The sequence below is a fragment of the Berghia stephanieae genome, chromosome 1, assembly GCF_034508935.2.
Source record: "Berghia stephanieae isolate SIO BIC M18660-M18661 chromosome 1, UCSD_Bste_1.3, whole genome shotgun sequence".
NCBI lineage: Eukaryota > Metazoa > Mollusca > Gastropoda > Nudibranchia > Aeolidiidae > Berghia > Berghia stephanieae.
The window spans coordinates 105861765-105884580 of record NC_088360.1 but is presented as its reverse complement, the minus strand read 5'-3'; the positions used below and the strand labels follow the sequence as shown (position 1 = coordinate 105884580).

The 22816-nt window shown below is 35.4% G+C and overlaps 1 protein-coding gene across 1 annotated transcript; it reads right to left on the bottom strand.

Annotated features, from left to right (window-relative positions):
• Nucleotides 1-923: 923 nt before the first annotated feature.
• On the bottom strand, nt 924-22529 carry LOC144962673 (uncharacterized). Its single transcript, XM_078895802.1, has 6 exons — nt 22460-22529; nt 15391-15675; nt 14576-14706; nt 13166-14036; nt 10777-10928; nt 924-2914 (listed from the first exon to the last, which is right to left on the bottom strand). The coding sequence occupies exons 2-6, from the start codon at nt 15614-15616 to the stop codon at nt 2648-2650; spliced, it is 1647 nt and encodes a 548-aa protein (XP_078751928.1). The 5' UTR covers nt 15617-15675; nt 22460-22529; the 3' UTR covers nt 924-2647.
• Between the last annotated feature and the right edge of the window lie 287 nt (nt 22530-22816).

Here is a 22816-nt window from a genome sequence, read left to right as displayed (position 1 = left end):
TATCATTTACGACACGCCACAAATTATGAGGTCAGTACACGCGTTGAAAATTGTCAAAACGAGTTATCACTGATATCACTGAGTCAGACAGACACAAGATGGACTGTAGGGGTAATATATAATGCTAGTAACATTCTAAATCCTAATACAAACTAATCACAGTATTCTACGATGTAATAAAACATGAATTTATGTGAATATTCGATTGTCGAAGTTAGTCACAAACGGTTCCAAGAAATAATGACGTCACTAGTACGTGTTTCCGTATTCGTGGAAAGTCAACCAAAGTATTGAGGATTTATGATTATGGATTTGCTCTTCTTCTTCTTCTTCTTTTTATTATTATTATTATTATTATTATTATTATTATTATTATTATTATTATTATTATTATTATTATTATTATTATTATTCCTCCCCCCCCCTCCTCCTCCTCTTTCTTCTTCTCTTCTTCTTCTTCTTATTATTATTATTATTATTATTATTATTATTATTATTATTATTCCTCCCCCCCCCCTCCTCCTCCTCCCCCTCCTCCTCTTTCTTCTTCTTCTTCTTCTTCTTCTTCTTCTTCTTCTTCTTCTTCTTCTTCTTCTTCTTCTCCTCCTTCTCCTTCTTCTCCTCCTCCTCCTCCTCCTCCTCCTTCTTCTTCTTCTCCTCCTTCTCCTTCTTCTCCTCCTCCTCCTCCTTCTTCTTCTTCTTCTTCTTCTTCTTCTTCTTCTTCTTCTTCTTCTTCTTCTTCTTCTTCTTCTTCTTCTTCTTCTTCTCCTCCTCCTCCTCCTTCTTCTTATTCACACATACGCAAACACAGAGAGATAGGGGGGGGGGGGGGTGGGGGAGGAAGAGACAGAGAGACAGAGAGAGAGAGAGTGTGTGAAAAGCTGCTACAAATTCTGAAGAGGAATAAATAAAACCAAAGTAAATTTGAACATTTTCAGTTCCTGCTTTATTACCAACTTGATGCAAAGCAAAGAGTTTTTGGCAATAAATGACTCAGTGTATTGAATTTGGCTTTAAACTCACAGTGCTTTATCACAACAACTGAAATAAAGATAAAACCAAAATTTGATTGCATATATTTGCGACTCAGAAGAAAATAATAAAATTTTTGAAGACACAATACAATGTCCCAATCTAATCATACTCATGTTTATTATATTATTAAAAGCATCTGTCTATTACTTTTATATATATCACACCCGAAAGTTGTTTACATAATATAAAATATCTAGGATAAAAATCGTATTTTCATGTCAAAAAGCATAAACAAAAGATGTGTTTCCATTTTTGGCTGGCTCTGATTGGATAAAGGTAAAGAATCAGGATAATACGCGAAATTTATTAGATTATCAAGCATCACTTTTCACTGAAATTAGACTCTTTAAAAAGCATCATTTAGGCCGATGTGCACCTATTTGCAGGTCTAATCACCCAAATACTTATGGGCTCGTGGTTTTAATGGAAATCTAAAAATAATAACGAAAAATATTGTCCATTACAACAATGTTAAACTAGGCCCATAAGTGTGTTCATATGTCAGAACTGCATAGCTGTATACGTCAATTTAGACCTAACTGTTTTTCAATATGTCTATAATATTCAAAATGACGATATCAGAATCGATTTAGAAGTAGAATAAAAGATTTCTTACACTCTTGCGTTTTGGAATTCGAACTTTGTTCCTAATGTGCACTCAAAGCTTGATTGAGAAACACGACTGGAATTCCATAAAACAAGAGAGTAAACGTCGTATAAAATCGATGAAATAAACTAATTTTAATTTATACCTCTCTCAATACTGTATAAAAGAGAAAAATACATAACATGATTTGTTCAGAATCTTTTTGTAAAATGAAGTCATCATTCAGTTTAACTCACAAATGTCGTAAGTGAATAATGGAATGTATACGCGAATGGGTCCGATTAGAGATAGACGACGATTGGGATTATTTGGAAGCTTTAACCCTTTGCCCACTAGTCATTATGATATCCGAAATGCTATCGCCTTCTACATCTACGCCAGAATAGAAAGAGAGGATGAAGCCTACCATGATATAACATTTTATGGATCCCTAATTTCATCATATCAGTTCTGTCCACTGACAGGTGGGTGGGTATCGCTTTCCAGAACTTATGTCCTTAAATGAAAACCTGAGTTTTTGACCAATCAACGATTGCTCTTTTGATAGCTCGCTTGTCAACATACCGCCTGTGATGCCTGTACATAAATCAAGGGCTGAACTGACTCATATTGACAAGCGGGTAACATGAGTTATACCAAAGTCGTGAACAAAATCATTATCTTTAAAGAAATCATCATAATACAGAATAACATATTTCATTCGTACCTTTCTGCATTTTTACAAAATCGACGTGTACATATATGCAGACCTAAATAACCAAAAGCAATAATGGGCTTGTTTTATCATTGTTGTAATGGACACTACTTTTCCTTGATTAGAGAGTATTTCCATTACAACAATGAGACCATATCAATTTGAGTTAATAGACCTGTAAATAGGTACGTGTTGGGTTCGAGGAGTACAAGTTAATTCACATGCAAGCATACAAGTACTCTAAATGGGATTATTTATGCTCGTAACATAATCTATGGTTTTTATGAGGTTCTATTTGATATTTAGAGCGACTAAGACTCATCCATCTTCAATTTCTTCAAAGCTTCGTCTCTTATCTTCTTTCGTTGATATTTCCCATATTCGTTGGTGATAAAGTCATCGAATATCAAGTAATACTTTGGCAGTGGAGTAATCTTGTCGTTTTCGCTGGTCAGGAAGAGTTTCTTGCAGTGTTCTCTAACGTCATCAATGGACAACTCAACACCAGGCATCGGCTTCATGCATGCACATATTTCTTCTTGATGGACAGGGTCGGGTATTCCGATCACAACCGTTTTCTGGTGGACAATAAAATTATATCGACTTTACATCATTATAGGGAGTCCAATTAACTCAATTGGGATCACACCAGACGGAATTCAAGATTTTTTCCTCTAGATCCAGAGGCGAATGGGTAGCTGGCAGAAATATCTTTGCGATAGACTATCATTCTATCCAAAGGGCATCGAAGAATACTGTTATCCGTTTAAAGATATAGAAACCGGGATAAATTCCAGGTTCCTAAGCCTTGTAGCTCCGATTGAGAATTTTATACCACAACCATTATTATCACCACCACTATCACCAATCATCACCATCACCACCACCACCACCGCCACTAGTGACACCACAATCAAAACTACCACCACCACACAGCCACCAAAACCAACACCCAAACCAACACCACCACTAGCATCATCATCATCATCATCATCATCATCATCATCATCATCATCATTGTCACAGTAAAGATTGTTCACAATTATCTTATTAAATTTTATTTTATTAAGAACTGAATTCATCTCACTCCAGTTATATTTCGGTAGGCTTAGATAAACTTTACCTTCTAATATTAGATCGTCTTTCCTTTTATAGCCTTCCCTCGAATTAATTTCTAATTAGTGAATACTTTTCGTTCTACATTCTGTCACGTAGCCATTTATTATAAAAGCTGATAGGTCTAATATTCTACACTCACTTTCTCTCCACAATCTATGCCGGACGGCCAGTCACTCTATTCCTATATATATATTGTAAGATTTTTATCTTTTGGGACTTTGTAGATATTATATCTACACCATTAAGACGCCGGAGCTTTTAACTTTGATTGTATAATCTTCAAGGATCAAACCCAAGCCCGCTGTACTACACTATAACCTCTTACCAATTGCCTGGAAGCGGAATTTTACGAGTCCAATCCTATTATCAGAGGAATAGATCATCCAAGCCCATCAACTGCCTGGAAACGTAAACTTACGAACCTGACATATTATCATAAGTTACGTAAAATATTCATATCTCTATTTGTAACTGCCACGATCACTGTTTATCTCTTTTAATTAAATTTCATCATTATTTTTATTTCATTGTAAACAAATCGTTAATTGTTTTTCATTTATAGTAACTAGTAAATTCTGGGGCCTCATTCTACATATATCTTTATGCATAGTCGAGTAGCTCTTTACTCACTTGAGACCATGACATTTTGGAGGGACACATATAAAGAATTGAATTTATTTAGTTACTTATATCTATTTCATCTAACTTTAAAGTTTAAATTGTAAAACTCTTAATTGCCCCACTTGATCATATTTTAATTGAACTCCCTATTTACAGGATTCATTTTTTTTTCTTTTTCATTTCTTCATTTAAATGGAATAGCAATTTATCCATTCATTCTTTCATTCAAATTGAATAGCATTTTATTGATTCATTCCTTCATTCATTTATTCATTTATAAATTATTCATTCATTCATTGTTCATTCATTTATTCATTCATTCATTCATTCATTCATCCATTCATCCATTCATCCGTTTATTCACTCATTTATCCAATCATTCATACATTTATTCCTCCCTTCATTCTTTCATTCATACATTATCCATTCATTCATTCATCTATTCACTCAGTTTTTCATTCATTCATTCATTCCTTGTCCACTTTGTTATTATATCACTCATTTCATTTTGTTGTTTGCCTTATTCATGAATTGTTTTCAATATGTTTACATTCCATAACGATTCATTCACCTGTCATCCAATCACTCAGTGTTGTGAACACATTTTGTAACTATTGTAAATCTTACGATATTTTATTGTTTTGTATTTCAGACATCACTGTTAAACACTCTTCAATGCCTAATTACAATTGTTGAACAACCATTGAACAAGAGAGAGGTCCCAGCCACGAACTGAGTTGGTAAATATGTCCTTCATTATTCTCTTTTACATGAGTTGGGCATCACATAGTAACTATAGACATCGTGATTTGTTTTGCATAGTGATTTGTTTTAAATGCATTTTTGGCATACTACTGTTACCGAAAACCACTTATATATTATGTTCTGAAAAGTGAGTCTTTAAAAACTAAATAATAATAAAAGGAGTCTACTAGCCGTCGTGTTATATTTAGTGATAGATAACTTGGGATTATTTTGGCATCCTATTATTGTTATCACACTCTAGTATATTAGCGTCATTGCGAATAATTGTACACAAACTAACGACGAGTCACACACATTGGTGATACATTTTTCGTAGTAACATAGTTTAGAGTACACGCGATTGACACATTGTTATTGACACAAGTCATAATAACTCCGCATTGTATTGACACATTGCTTTATAAGATATAACGATAAAAGGCATCAAATTCAACATACATAATAAGTTGAAATAAGAGAGAGAGATTTCTAAAAATAGAACAGTTCATTCCAGTAAGTGTAAATAAATAAAACAGTCAGTAACAGTATCCTGTCAATATAATATATATAAAATATCGTAACTAATTTATTGCAACATGGAAGCATATAAAAGATACTTAAGTCTCGCAAAGGACTTAGAAATACCCCAGGAAAGAATATTTTCATGGTGCGAAGAGAAAGTAAAAGAAGAAAAAGAACATGAAGAAAGAATTCGTAGAGAAGAAAATGAAGAAAGAATTCGTAAAGAAGAAAAAGAACACGAAGAAAGAATTCGTAGAGAAGAAAACGAAGAAAGAATTCGTAGAGAAGAAAATGAAGAAAGAATTCGTAGAGAAGAAAACGAAGAAAGAATTCGTAGAGAAGAAAATGAAGAAAGAATTCGTAGAGAAGAAAAAGAACACGAAGAAAGAATACGTAGAGAAGAACGAGAAGAAAGAGTCCAAGAAAGGGAACTAAAAAGACAAATAGCATTAGCAGAAGAAGAAACCAAAAGGACCCAAATGATGCTGGAAATTGAAAAAACAAAAACCGGTCATGAAAGAAAACATAATAATAGTGATGAATTTTTCGTGAAACTTCCACGCATGCCAACATACGATGAACGCTCAGACTGTCTAGAATCCTTCTTACACCGATTCGAAGTTCAGGCTAAAGGTTATCGTTGGCCAGAAAGCAAATGGGCCACAGCCTTGATTAACTGCTTATCTGGAGAACCGCTAAAAGTTTTCTATACCTTAACAACTGAAGATGCAGATGATTATGGTAAAATTAAAGACGCTCTACTAAAAAGATTTAGATTAACGGAAGATGGTTACCAGGAAAGGTTTCACACTGCAAAACCGGAAAGTGGAGAAGACTTTAATACATTCGTGAACCGAATTACTCAATTTCTAAATCGGTGGCTTGAGTTGGCAAACGTAAAACAAGACGACTTTGCAGGCCTTTACTATCTCACGCTGAAGAATCGAATCTATCAAGCTTGCAACCCAGATTTAGTCGCATTCTTTAAAGAGAGAAAGCCAGAAAACTTGGACAAATTAAAAATCTACGCAGAAAACTTTAACAGCGCACATCCATTGACACCCTTAGCAGAACATTGAAGGAACCATACTACGCTGCCGCTGCTCAGAGTCCAGGTACACCTAAAGTTCAGTACTCAAATAGAACGAGCCGATCAATCACTCGGAACACGCAAGTGAAACAGGAGGATCATAGTAACAAACCATGGAACAAACAGTTCAATAGAGACCATAGCCGACCTTATCAAAACAAAACAAGAAATAGCACTGACAATAATACTGAGTATAAGAAAACCAACAAACCTATAATTAAATGTCAATATTGTGGAATGAAAGGCCACACAGCAGACAAATGTTACAAAATCGTGGGATATCCAAAAGAAACTGCAAATGCATCACTCCAAACAGGTGTAAACAATCAGACACGAGTAATGTCAGGAGAAAATATAAATGTGTATTGCGTGAAAGGTATGTCACTTTTAACACAAACTCACAAATCAGGATCGCTATTTTTTTGTGAAGGCAAAGCTAATGGAACTGATTGCAAAATATTGAGAGACACAGGATGCAGTACAGTAGGAATAAAAGCATCTTTGATCAATGACGAAGACAAAACTGGAAAAACGGTACAATGCATCACATTCAGTGGCACAGTCGAAACCTTTGAAACAGCTAACGTGTACATAGAAACCCCATACTATACAGGAATAGTGGAATGCTGTATACTTCCCAACCCCGTCGCTGATGTTATTGTTGGCAATATAAAAGGTCTTAAAGACAACCCAACAGATGTAAAAGAATGGTCATTAACCCAAGAAACAGCTTGTCTAGCAGAAACAAGAAAGATGACTAAGACAACAGAGAAGCCAATGACTATTTCTCTAGAACCACAACAATTTGACAGGAACACGTTCATTGAAGAACAGAAAAAGGACCCGACTTTAACTTCATATTTCAATATCGCAAACAAAGGGACGAAATCAAAAGTTGAATACATCATTGAAAAAGATATTCTGTTCAGGTTACATAGGAAAAGAAACAAAATAGCTAAACAACTGGTCACGCCGAGTATTTACAGAAACAAAATCCTTGGAATAGCGCACGATTCAATAACTTCTGGACATCTTGGGAGCTCTTCCACATTGAAGAGAATATCCGAGAATTTCACATGGCCTGGAATTACTAAAGACGTCCGAGAATATGTGAAATCGTGTGACACATGCCAAAGAAGAGTCGCAAAAGGCAGAATACCGAGATTGCCATTAGAGACAACCCCAGTTATTGAAAAAGTTTTTCAAAAAGTTGCAATTGACATTATAGGCCCTTTAACAAAATCAGATAGAAACCATACACACATACTAACACTAGTCGATTACGCAACCAGGTGGCCAGAAGCGATAGCATTGAAATCAACTACATCGGATCACATAGCTGAAGCATTGATGACAATTTTTACTAGAATAGGCATACCAAATGAGATACTGTCGGACAATGGACCCCAATTTACATCACATATGATGCATGAAACCATGAAACTCATGGGAATCCAACACTCATTCACAACTCCCTACCACCCCCAAGCAAATGGTCTTTGTGAAAGATTTAATGGCACTCTAAAGAATATGTTAAGAAAAGTGTCAGCAGAAAAACCAGATGATTGGGACAGATACTTACCAGCAATCCTATTTGCATATAGAGAAATACCCCAAGAATCTACAGGCTACTCCCCATTTGAGTTGATGTATGGACGATCACCTCGCGGCCCGATCAATATAGTAGCCGACATTTGTAAAGGGAATGAGGAGGACAATAACGAAATTATGTTTGCTTACGAATATGTAAGAAACCTGAAAGACAGAATAGAGGACACATGTAAGCTAGCACAGGAATCCGTCACTAAAAAAGCAGAGAAATACAAGGAATACTCCGATAGAAAAAGCAAGTCAAGAAAATTTGAGATTGGTGACAAAGTACTAATACTCTTACCCGATGACTCGAGTAAACTTTTAGCTACATGGAAAGGACCATTCAAAATAACAGCAGTAAAATCTAATGTTAATTACGAGATTAAAATTAACAACACAACAAAGACATTCCATGCAAATATGCTAAAAAAATATTTTGATAGAGACACAGTGTCGCAACCTATGTTTACTAATATCGAAGCTTCAAATGCAGGATTGATCATACCGTTGGTCATGGGACACAGACACCCGAGACAGAAAAACAAACAAAAATCGCACAATTGCAACCACCTAAGACAAAAAAAGAAGTACGCAAAGTACTTGGGCTCCTAAATTTTTACAGGAAATACATTTACAACTTCGCGCACATCGCGACACCGCTAACAAATCTGACAAAGAATGGGTCACCGAACAAAATTGTTTGGACAGAAGTGTGTCAGAATAGCTTTAACCAATTAAAGGCATTACTCTGTTCAGAACCAATTCTTAAATTACCCGACATATCAAAAGAATTTGTTGTAAGAACTGACGCGTCTGATAAGGGCATCGCAGGTGTACTATTACAGGAACATGAGGGAACTCTAATGCCTTGCTTATATGCAAGCAGAAAATTATTGGACAGAGAATCACGATACTCTGTAATAGAGCGTGAAGGACTGGCCATCGTCTTTGCTTTAAAGACATTCAGCAGATATCTACTGCTAAAAGAGTTTGTGGTCGAAACGGACCATAAACCACTCACGTACATAAGAAATAACAAAATGAATAATAGTAGAGTACTAAGGTGGAGTCTATTTTTGCAAAATTACACTTTCAGTATCTCTCACATACCAGGTTGTGAAAATATTCACGCCGACCTACTTTCTCGATTAGTGTAATGACGTGAGAAGGGTATAACTTAACCTCCCATGCATACTGTTAGTTACCTCGCAAATTATGCCAAATCAGAACACACAAATTCGATAATTTTATTTGTAAACATGATGACCCAACTTAATGTAACATTGAGTATTGTTTGGATATATATACCATACCCATTCATGATTTGGGAAATCTTCTCTTTATCTATTATTGTTATGAATTTTCACTCATTTATGATTAATAATTGAAATGTCAATATTCCATTTACATTTTCATTCATTTCATTCAGAAAATTACCTTCATATCATCGACTTAAATCATGCTTCATTACCATCACTATTGTTTATCACAATGATTTGTAATCACATTGCCATCATGTCGTTCATCACAATGATTTGTAATCACAATCTTTCATTGTTATTGTCACCCATTCATATACCTACGTTAATATAAACATTTCCATGTCTAGTTAATAAATAATTTAATTGTAGCACAAATCATAACAATGGATTAATGCTAGAGTATCATGATAGTAAATTTACTTCCGTTTGTAAAATCTATCTTTCCCATAATGGTTAAAGAGTATATTTTAAACGTGGGTGGGGGGTGTCACAGTAAAGATTGTTCACAATTATCTTATTAAATTTTATTTTATTAAGAACTGAATTCATCTCACTCCAGTTATATTTCGGTAGGCTTAGATAAACTTTACCTTCTAATATTAGATCGTCTTTCCTTTTATAGCCTTCCCTCGAATTAATTTCTAATTAGTGAATACTTTTCGTTCTACATTCTGTCACGTAGCCATTTATTATAAAAGCTGATAGGTCTAATATTCTACACTCACTTTCTCTCCACAATCTATGCCGGACGGCCAGTCACTCTATTCCTATATATATATTGTAAGATTTTTATCTTTTGGGACTTTGTAGATATTATATCTACACCATTAAGACGCCGGAGCTTTTAACTTTGATTGTATAATCTTCAAGGATCAAACCCAAGCCCGCTGTACTACACTATAACCTCTTACCAATTGCCTGGAAGCGGAATTTTACGAGTCCAATCCTATTATCAGAGGAATAGATCATCCAAGCCCATCAACTGCCTGGAAACGTAAACTTACGAACCTGACATATTATCATAAGTTACGTAAAATATTCATATCTCTATTTGTAACTGCCACGATCACTGTTTATCTCTTTTAATTAAATTTCATCATTATTTTTATTTCATTGTAAACAAATCGTTAATTGTTTTTCATTTATAGTAACTAGTAAATTCTGGGGCCTCATTCTACATATATCTTTATGCATAGTCGAGTAGCTCTTTACTCACTTGAGACCATGACAATCATCATCATCATCATTATCATTATTATTATCATCATCATCATCATTATTATTATTATTATTATTATTATTATTATTATTATCATTATCATTATTATCATAATCATCACCATCATCATCATCATCATCATCATCATCATCATCATCATCATTATCGTCAACATCATCATCAATCATCAACATATATATGGGTGAATAGATCAGATGAACTCAAATAAAGCAACGCATAATGGCGAAGAAAAATAAAAATAAAATATACCTCCAGCCCCGGATATTCGTTAATGAGTTTTTCCATCCATCCAGGGTAATGTGTAAAACCGTCCTTAGTGATGGCGTCAGCTTTTCGACACAACACAAACAGCTTGCCTTCTTCATCGAAATAGCCGATGTCACCAGTCCTACACCAACCATCTGTGGATGATAATAATAATAATAATAATAATAATAATAATAATATAATAATAATAATAATAATAATAATAATAATAATAATAATAATAATAATAATAATAATAATAATAATAATAATAATAATAATAATAAAAAACAATAATAATAATATTTATAATTATTATAATAATAATAATATTAATAATAATAATAATAATAATAATAATAATAATAATAATAATAATAATATAATAATAATAATAATAATAATAGTAATAATAATAATAGTAATAATAATAATAATAATAATAATAATAATAATAATAATAATAATGACAATGGTGATGATGATGTTCATGATGATCATAAAGTTGATGATGATATTGATGATGATGATGATGATGATGATGATGATGATGATGATGATGATGGCAATAATAATAATAAGGATAATCCGTATGACTTTTCTCCGATGGGGCTTCGTCAGAGACAGTACCAAGTTATAGTTGGACACCGAACCTCACCGAACGATCGACGAAACGAACACGTGATCAATTTTTTCTCGCGTCCTCTCGTCTAATCTCTTCACTGCGGAATAGAAATAGGAGGCGGAGCTTATATGATATAACGCATTGAAAGTTCTGTCCGGATATCACCTCTCCAAAACTTACCTTATTATATGAGCTCCTGATATTCTTATCCAATCATCGATTGCTCGTTTGACAGCTCGCTTGTGAACAGTTAAGAGATCATCTCTTGACTAATGGACAGGCGGCTTTGCGTAAAGGCGGTGAGTGTTGTATACATCAAAGAGTACCGCTGACCGATGGGTAAATAGTAGTTGTGTAACCCAAAAGCCCTGCCGACAAGACCGAAGCTCTTGTATGTAATAGTTGCGGCACCATCTCAACGCTCAGGAATTAATTAGTGAGGCAGGACTCTCAGTATATATATATATATATATATATATATATATATATATATATATATATATATATATATATATATATATATATATATATATTTGTTTTGTTTTTTTTTTAACGCAATTAGTGTTTTAAACGCTTTTGAATCACACGAGATACATCAGTGTGCTCGTCGCATTGAGAAATGAAAAATCGACCGCAAAATAAAGAAGTTATCATTAAATTCAAAGATTTGAGCAATATTTTTTTTCAAATTCAATCTACTAGAAATAAATGTTATTCTAAGCCTATTTTTGTGAAACAAAGATAAATGTTCTCCTTTCTGCAAGCTGATTCAAACAATGTGGTTTTCAAATATATCGTATACATAATCTACAGAGAAAGGTGTTTTGTGTAATCCCTTTCACACACACGCGCTCGCGCGCGCACACACACACACACACACACACAACCATATACAAACAATACACAAACAATACACATTTCTGGTCATCTATTGTCTATACTATTAATGTTAATGTATACATCCCATGCTGATTGTCACTACCCCCAAACCATTTCCACCATTCAAGTACCTGCGGCCTTTTCTATTTGATGTCGTATCATGGTCTCCCCGAAGCCCAACACCTCGGTCGTTTGTGGGTCAAACCCCCCTCCCCCCCCCCACCTTCCCCCGTAATCAATTTATTATTTTCTCTCCGTATCTTGGGCAGAGCTCCACATGCACAATTATCTACTATTGAATGACACTGACCCCATACCAGATCATATTGGCACGCTTACGATGAGAAAAAGATCTATCATTGAATCCTTCACACCACAAAAGCTACAAAACACATGGAATGAACATGAAAAAGGGTGACGTTGCTTGTTGGTAACCATGGCAACCAGACTAAGGCGCACTGAGTAGAACATAATGGTAAACAAAATGTGAAGCGTTTATGTAATCATTGGTAAATGTTCAAAGAATATTGGCTGTAACGTTTTTCTGTCAGAGATGTTATAAAACAGGGGAAGACTCAATGGACACCCACCTGAATTATTAAATCTTGATAGACTGAAAGAGTACTCCAAAACAAAAAAGACTTTAAAGAACTAGAAGCTTTAAAGGCATCACACCAAGATCATATGCTCAAAGTGCTTTACAATGAATAACAAGTCATCAGGAACGCTTTACATGGAAGGCGCATCTACATTTGACTGAGTACGCTGTTACAGGAAGCCTATTCATTTTACACATGAGCGCGGTAAGAGAAGATGAAAAACAAAGAGTAAAAAAAGGATAGTAGTAGATAACTACACATGAACTAAACATATAGCATAATACTTTACCTTCAGTAAACATTGCTGCTGTTTTTAATGGGTTGTTAAGATATCCTGTAAATACGTTCTTGGAACGGACCAAAATTTCACCTTGTTCAGTCGGTGGCAATTCTTTTTCATCCTCACCAACTATTTTCACCTCGCAGTTACAATTGGATGGAAATCCTGCACAAAATTCTTGGAAATCAGATTTATTTTTGACAACTATAGATGCAACGGTAGCGATTTCCGTCCCTCCATAGTAAGCTACAATTCTGTGTGATATCTTTCCTAGTGCTTCCATTGTGGCGTTGTAAATAGGACCGCCTGCTGTGTAAATCACGTCTAATAATCTATTGATTCTAAGGCCATCATTACATGCATCAAGAATGGGATTGATCTCACTAGGAAAAAAAAAGGTTTTGTTCACATTCGTTTGATTGAAAATATTAACCACGAAATGTCCAAGTGGCATGTCATCTGGAAGGCCATTGGCTACGTCTATGATCACCCCTTTACATCCCTCTGATAGGAATGGAAAGGAAAACCCACAGAGCAAACCTAATGGGTGCATCATAAACCAAATGTCATCATTAGGAAGACCCGCTCCTTTACACGGAGGAATTTCAGTAATCATAGAGTAATGTGTACGTGGTACCAGCTTAGAAAAGCCGGTTGTTCCGCTGGTGAGATTAATAATTCCGATATCATCTTTTGAAATGTTCTCATCAACAAACATTTCTTCTTCTTTGTCAATGACATTAACCCATCGTTGATCTTCTTCCATATTCTTTGCTTCAATTTTGATGACATGGGCCAGGTCAGGGAAATCTTTATACCGAGTGGCTCCTTCAGTTTCGGCTTTGAACTTGATTTTATCAAAAATACGACGGGGTCCGTTCTGTAAACAAAAGAACAAAAGAATACTTTTACAAAAACAATGTATATAGATGCCTAGATGCACGATGCTAGTTTACAATTTAGATGGCTACCCGTGCTTTGTAAATATCGATTTATAAAGTGTTTCAGTATTTAAGACCTCCGGCCTTTGTTTTCCCTTAAATTCAATGTGATATATTATACAAGGTCAGTAACTATAAAACGTTGTCCTTGAACCTTAGTCTTTGCATCAGAAATATATGAAAGATTGGTTGGGCTTTATTTACATTCGTTTTACAGTAAGAGTCAAAAACATTGGAAGAAAGTAAAACACAAACTAATTAAATCATGATTTATTTACCTTGACATTGTGTCCAATTAATGCCTTACAATTTTAGAAAATAAAACAATGAGTGTCATATATGACTGAAGAAATAATCCTAAAGGGCAAATATACAACCGAAATATAATATAGTAACCATCAAAAGAGGGAGGAAAGAAATGAATACTGTCTCAAATACTTTAAGAAACAAATTTGAAAGAAAAGGTTTGTAAAATTACCGAATCTTTGGGGTCATAGATAATGGCTTTTGCTTTCGACTCTTTAAGATTATGTCTGAGGTCTTCTCCGTCGGGCAGAAAAAGTTCTCCGTGTGAGGGTGTCGCCCCTGATGCCACTGTCCCCAAATAGGCTTTAAAAATAAACGTAAATCAGAGCTTTCATGAGTTTATGTAACTGGCTAATATTAAACAAAATGAGAGAATACAATAATATGGAATATGAAATGTTAATTTTAAGATACGAACTATCAGTTGGCCTAAAGCTTGGAGTCCGTGTATAGACCAAAAAAGTCGTTTTCTAAGAGAGGATTAGACAACAAAACCAACGTTGTCACAACCTTACAAGAGTGGTCTGTAATGTGTTCGGGTTATTAAGACTGGATTATAGACTTGATGATTTGTTTAGTCCACTAGTACGAACTTGTCAATATTATTTTAAAAATCAGGTCACCCACCAGCATTCTTTGAAGTAAGAAGTGCAGAATTTCAATTTTAGTCTTTCCTCACGATCAATACATAACAAAAAATGGAGCTTTCTACAAGTTCTCCAATTACGTGAGTTTTATTTAAGTTTATTTATTGTATTTTCTGGGATGAATTTTGCTCATCTTGTACTTAATGATATATAAAAGGATAAAATTGTGAATGAAAATTATATACATTATATTTATTTGAGCTCCCACCAAGAAGTAAATAAATATATGCTAGGTCGATAAAGGTTACACACTTTAGTGTCCATCAGACACCTATTATATCATATATATACTACTTATTTGGCACTAGTTTAAATCTTGAAAATGTTTGACTTAACTTACTAAGCAGACGTTCAGGGGAATTCACCAAAGTATTACAGATGACGTCACCCTTTCCCAGACCAAGACGTGTCAAGACAGCGGCAAACCTCCTAGACTTGTCCCAGACTTCCTGTCTCGTAAGAACTCTCTGGTTTAAAGCTTTGTCCACAAATATGACGGATGGCCTGTGTGGATCCTCCAGTACGAGATTACGTAGACAGGTGATATAAGTGCTTTCTTCCTCCATGTTCTTGTCACTTCTTTGTATATTAGGGATACACTCTTTTGTGTTTCTGTAAAACGTCTCTATGATATAAAATGGATTGGATAATGAATGAAAGAAATCCTATATATAATCGTATCTGTGTGTGTGTGTGTGTGTGTGTGTGTGTCTTAAAAAATCAACAATGTATAACAAAATTCTGGTAATTTGAGAAGTATAAAACGAATTTAAATTGAAACACGTTAAATGTGCGGGTATGTAGCCTTGTGGTATGACACTCGGTTTCGACCCGGAAAGTCCTGGCTTTGAGCCTGGTCGGTGCATACTTGAGTCCTTGGAAAAGGCTCTTTACTCACATTCTCTCATCGTACTTCACGTATAAAATGAGCACCTGGCCGTTAACAGCTTTGTCTCTGTTGGAGAAAAAAGTGTAATATCACAGAACAAGCGTCATGTCTCGTTTTACAAGTTACGTGTTGCTGCTGGTCAGAGCCCCTTTGTAAAGCGTTTTGAGCACGTTTAGTGGCTATTGTGATATATAGAAGCTCGTCTATTAAAAGAAAATACGCGTTGATAAATGAACTTTTACTAAAGAGGCAAAAATTCAAGACAAATATTATAGTGCTTAGGCACTCCTTTGGGAGTTTATGCCACTATGTTTTTCAAATAATAGAACTTATTGGCCATACAAATTCCACTGTTACCGTAAAAATAAGTGTCATTTAAGAGAGTTATGGCCCTTTGAAAAAAGTGAGTTGTGTCCCCTTGCAAAAAAGAGACAACATTTCTTTCAAAGGCTCTGGAGACTACAATATTAATTCAAATATATGCAAATTGGGTATCAAACTGAAGGAAATTGAATATACTATCAAACTATGTGCACAAGCTTTCAATTTGTAAATATTATATAGATTCACAGAAAGTTGAAACAATTTGTCAGTAATCTCATGAAGTGTCATATCTAAACGTATGGGCTATTTCAGTGTTTTACACAAAAATTATTTTAAATATGGCCAAAAACAGCATGTTCATTAAAAATGTAGCACTGAAGAAAGCTATGGCCCAAGCCTCAACAACAACCTTCATATTTCTACGTCACAGGAAAAACTAAAAGTGTACGCAACCCTTAAATTTTTCTCCAATTTGTGGGATGCCAAATTCATCATAATTTTCATTCTTTTTAAACATGGTATTGATGTCCAGTTGTCACATTTAAAAGTAAGTTGAATGTGTGGTAAAAACAATAGATATATCATGAAAAAAGACTAATTTGTTCACAACCCAAGTGAAGCATCATTACCGAAGACTTTTGAACGAAATCGCATTGTTATATTATGAAGAATAATTGATACTCAAAAGGGATTCTTGATTCAAGATGCAGTAAGTACATAAAAACAATATCCTTATGTGTTTTGCAAACATGCTTTACTCCTTAACAGTTTGCACTGCTCACCAATTTATTACATATCCTCATCATCAGTAGCAAAATCCTCTTCGTCCTCTGAAGTGTCGTCAAGGAAATCACTGTCAAAGCTATCACTACCATCCTCGGCATATGTATCTTCGTCAGTACTGGTGCAGCTTTCTTCATACACAATTTCCTGCAAATCATCTGGAATGAAAGCATCTTTGAACCACTGTACTTCCAATTCATTTGCAGAATTTCTCTGCCAACCGTTATCCTCTGGTTTTGGAATGCTAGGATTCTGGCACACTGCATTCCTCCAAATGAGAGTTTGAAAGTTGGATCTTGATATGTGCAGTGACAATACTTGACTACAAGGAGGCATCTGACACAGATCAATTCCACCACTGCATGAGATGGTACATTTCTTTCCTTTGAAACGCTGGCGAACTATGTCATACCTCACTTTGTTGACACTTGTGCATGAGGTTTTGCCATACAGCTTGCACACAAATGACTCTAACATGAGACAGTCATTACTCGAAACAGCTGCTGATGTACCAAATCTGGAGAACAGAATTCTAAGATCTTCCTCCTTTTGAAGAAATTTTAGAGCTTTCAGCTTTCCTTGCCCAGCAAAGCAACTTGTTGTGTCACAGCCTGTGAATGCATGGACACCAAGTAATGCATCACACATCTGTTTAGACAAAGTCTTTGCTATCTGAGAGACATTGATTTGTCGCCTGTTGTTGCCACAGCCAGTATCAAAAATCAGGGTCTTTCCAATTGTCTCTGAGAATGAAAGGAGAAGTAAGAAGACATCCGTGTCTGGTGATCTGACAACAATTGTTTCACAGTTTGGTTGGCGGGAAGCATATTGACAGTGCAGTATAATTCGTGTGTCTGCCTCTTCCTGTGATGAGTAGAGATCTAGACAAGGTACAGCTGTGGTAAATTCATCCGTGTCACTGTAAAGTAAGGTGCATCTCTCTTCACAGACAAAGAAGATTTCCCTGTTTCTCAGTTTCTTTGCATATTCGTTACTTTCCCATTCCTTGAGGAGAAACCTGATAAGGGATCTTTTGTTATCAACGCAGCTGAGAAATGATTTCCAACGTCTGGGCACTGTTGTTGCAGATCCTCTAACAAGTATGCATTATCTTCAGAAGATCCTCTCCTCAATCTCTCACAACCTTTGATTGAATCTTCTATGTAAGTATCAGTCACAAAGTGTACACAAGCTGCTTGTGGTAAGGAGGAAAATGTAAGTTTGGCTACTTCACCAAATGTATTTGGGATTGCTGACAGAGTTTGTAACAGTGCATTGCCATCAACAATGTAAACGGTGTTTGTTTTTGTTTTTTGCATAATCCTCGAACATTAATGAATTGTCAGGCGTGAGCTTGTGCAACAGAGTTGCTTTGTTAGTCTTCAGAGGTAAACCATCTGATAAAGCCAGCGACCATGGAGTAGGTGTTAGAGGATATTGAAGAACTTTTTGAAGATCAACACTGTGCTCTTGGGACAAAACAAGAAGCTGGCCAAAAAAATTTCTTTGTGCCTTGATTTTGACCATGTTCATGTCTTTTTTCACTGTTACCACTTTCCTCAATGATGCAAATGTCTTGGTCTTGTTCCTGTCTAATGGCTTGTGAAATTCTACAGTCTTTTCCTTCAGTCTGTTTTCAACAAAACTTTCAAACAATCTTTTTCCTGTTTTTTCCACGTCATCAGCAACATCCTCTTGCACTTTCATTCCTGAAGCTAGACTGACCAGACCATCTTCAACTTCAAAGGGATTGATAAATGCTGAAAATGCCTGGAGGATCTTTTGCACTCGCTTTTTACTTTGTCTTTTTTCTGCAAGGCTCAATTCTTTGTGGGTGTCTATATCCATACAGTTGTTGTTGCTGATCATTCTTTGGGTTGCTGATACATATTCTGCTCGATTGTATCTTGTTACACTCCAACGGTAATAGCTTGGAAGACTCTTGCTGAACCCAACAATACCGCCTTTTGTCTTTGCATGTTTGTTTATTGTTTGTTCAATGGTCATATCAACTGCTATTCTTCCAGCAGGCGTCCTTGATCTGGAGACACTAAATCCATTATCTTGTAACATTTCTTCTGCCCCTGGGTGGGAATAAATCAGGTTGGCTAGTGACACAAAATATACACTGAGATACTTGGCATAATTGTGGTGATTCATGGTAAAAAGCAGTGGGCACAGTTCTTTTAAACAAGATATATGAAGAAGAAAGTTGTTTGTCTTTGTAGCTCGCAGAAACTGGAGGAGAAGCCAAACTCTGTCCATGTATTGGATCCAGTATTGTGCAGTTTTTCCGTACTTTCCTGAGCGGACACTCTCTTTGAAAGCTCCATACTGGGAAAATAACTCAGCATACACAGTTGACTGGAGAATTTTATTAGCTGTATGGCTTGAAATTCCTTCAGTGAATTCCTTTATGTAAGACATGGGGTCTTTACTGAGTTTTGAATCCGTGTCCTGCTCAAATTTTGCAAGCAGAAGCCTCTCTAGAGCCTCCAAAACACACACATGCACTCGTATAGCCCTGTTGTAGTTCTTTCCACTCATAACCCTATCCATAGAACCATGTGCACATAGCCCTGCTTCAGTCACAATTTCTTCAAAACCAGATCCACTTTGGAGCTTTCCCAGGGCACCAAGATATGACATTATGGTGTGAAAGACACCCAGGTGAATAATGACTGTTTTGTAAAGCTGTGGGTTTTGCCAGACAATATCGTAAGCTTTCTTTGCTACAGCAAGGTCAAATGTTACAAATGTATATGGCTGACCAAGCTCTTGTGTTGCCTCCAAAGATAGTTGTAGCACCTTCTGTACTGTAGCTGCTTCAGTTATGGAGCATTGATGACAGGCATATATTCAACAATTGAAGGCATGTTGGTTTCATTTTCATTTTGGGGGTTTGGAGTTGTTGATGAAAGCCAACCTTTCCAGCCAGGGAAACGTTCACCGTCTAAATTCAACTTCATCCTACAGAACACCCACATGCCTGAATTGCGCTAGTACAAAATTCCTCTTGTTTATTTATCACTGAAAGGAACCAAATGCACTGTAATATATATTTTTTTTCATATTATAGAGAAAATGGCTATCAAAGATTTGAAAACCCTATATAGCTTTGTAAAATATTTTATGATATGAGGCAAAAAATGAGAAATGACAATAAAATTCCACCATTTATTGCATTTGAAGCAATTTTAGGGTGATAAACAATCATTTTATGCACAAAAATGAGTTCACGAAATATTGCACCCGATGACCTTTCAAGGGCCATAACTCCTGTAAATGATACTTGAAAAAACTGTAACACCTGGATTTGTTTTTTTTTTTTTGTTTTTAATGGTTTTACGGCACTTGCAACACATTTAGGTTATATCAGCGCCAGTAAAAAGGAAGAAAATGGGATAGTAAAAAGTTCTAGAATTACAATTAAAGCACAAAAGAAAAGGTATGACAAAGGGGAACTGGTTCAAATAGGGAACAGATGTAGATTCCAAGAGCACACCGTCAAAGTACTTAGTTTGAGATCGCCTACTCATCCAGACACAAGCACAGGTCCCAACTAAGAGGAATACACTCAAATGTTTACCAATCATATAATACAATATGTAAACTAAACATAATACAATGCATAACAGAGAGATGATTTACAAGGAAAAAAATATCATCTCCCAAAACTATAACTATACATTCGACTGTTTCCCTCCCAGCCAAGGAACTCCGGCAAGGATCAGGACAAAACTAAGTAATCTCATTCCAAGACAATGACAGGTAACAATTGGAAAACGGGTATGGGGGGATAGAAGACACAGCATGCACCTCCCTGCCCACTATGGGAGAACACCTGGATTAATTTGTGTTATATGTCCCTGAAGCATGCCTGAATTGTCCTAGTGCAAAATCCCTCTTGTTTATTTATCCTGAAGGGAAACAAGTACACTGTAATAGATTTTTTTTTCAAATTATAGAGAAAATGGCTATCAAAGATTTAAAAACGCTATATGGCTTTGTAAAATATTTTATGATATGAGGCAAAAAATGAGAAATTACAATGAAATTCCATTATTGATTGTATGTGAAACAATTTTAAGGTGATAAACAACCATTTTATGCACAAAAACGATTTCACAAAAAATTGCACCTAATGACCTTTCAAGGGCCATAACTCTCGTCAATGACACTTGAAAAAACGGTAACACCCGGATTAATACTCAAGATATATTGCTGTTTCAGAAAAACCATGTGGCGAAAACTCCCCCAGGGGGGGGAGGGTTTCGCCCACTGGCCCATGCACTATTATTTCAAGTCTGATTTTGTATCGATTAAAAGTAGCACAAGACATTTTTTATAATATCTGTCTATCAATGTGACCCAACGTCTCCAAGCAGTATTATATCGTGGTCAACTTTAGGCGACGGAAAACATTTGAGCCACAGATATGAAATTGGGGTATTTTCTATTCTATAGAAGGAACAAAATTGACGTCACTCAGCTCTTTGTCACTGTTTTTGGCCAGTCATATTTTTTTTCACTTGTTCTCACTAAGTGTAAAGGATACATACTATTTCCTTCATTGTACTAGACACAATGTCTGTATTTCTTTTCCTCCTAATATTGAATTCACATTTCAGGGTCACGTTTCATCACCACATCATACCGCTTTGAGATTGTCGGGTTCTTATATTAATTGATTTGCTTTATCCGACATTTACATAAATGGAGGTCTGACATCCGAACACAGTTATGGGCCTTGTTTAACATTCTTGAAATGGACAATATTTTGCGTAATTTGTTTGAGATTTTCATTACAACAATGAGCCCGTAATGAATTTGGTTATCAGACCTGCAAATAAGTGGACGTCGGCTTTATCCATCTGGTGTTGTATATATGAATGAACACTTGATGATTACAGAAACAGCGGACAGCAAAATAAAATACACAATTTTAAAGAATCGATTGATAACGATATGAAAAAAAAACCCAACAAAATAAAACAAGCGCTTTCATATAGAGTAATAGCCATTAAATTATGATCTCAAACTGCTTTGAAAAGTAATCTCAAGTCAACAGCAAACAATGAAGATATAGGCTGATAGATGACATCTCTAACGAGCTAAAATACAATGTTATAGAATCACATTTTCTGAAAAAGACAGTAGAGTTAATTTTTTTTATTCGAGTTCTTCCAGATTATGTCACATAGTCAGATATCATATTGTGTTCACGTCGTATTCCTTGCGTACTACGTCATTTGTCGGTTAAATTATTTTTAATAAATAAATGGACAAAGCGCATTGTAAAAAAGCAGGTATTATAAAAAGTTTTATTCAACTATTAGTAGTAGTTGTTCTTCCTGGTTTAGAAATTTCAATATAATATAGTTATGCAGTCATAATTTGAGAAATTACCTACTTTTTATTCTATCCAACACGACAAAGCACAACTGGACAAGGTGACTTATATCAAATGTATGTTGACTATTAAGAATTCATTGGTCACGGCGGATGTATACTTATTTGCAGGTCTGATAACCCAAATTGTCATGAGTCCAATATTCTCAAACCAGCTCGAATTATCATCTATTACAACAATGTAAAACCAAGCCCATAATCGTACTGGACAATCAGACCTGCTTATGTGCACCTTTGTCACGGTAGATTGTTCTGTTGTGTTTTTTTCTGAACTCTGTAGTTAAAGTAAAAGTCAGGTTTAAAGCATGACTTATTTCCATGACTTAATTCCATGACTAATCCTCACCCTTATTCAATG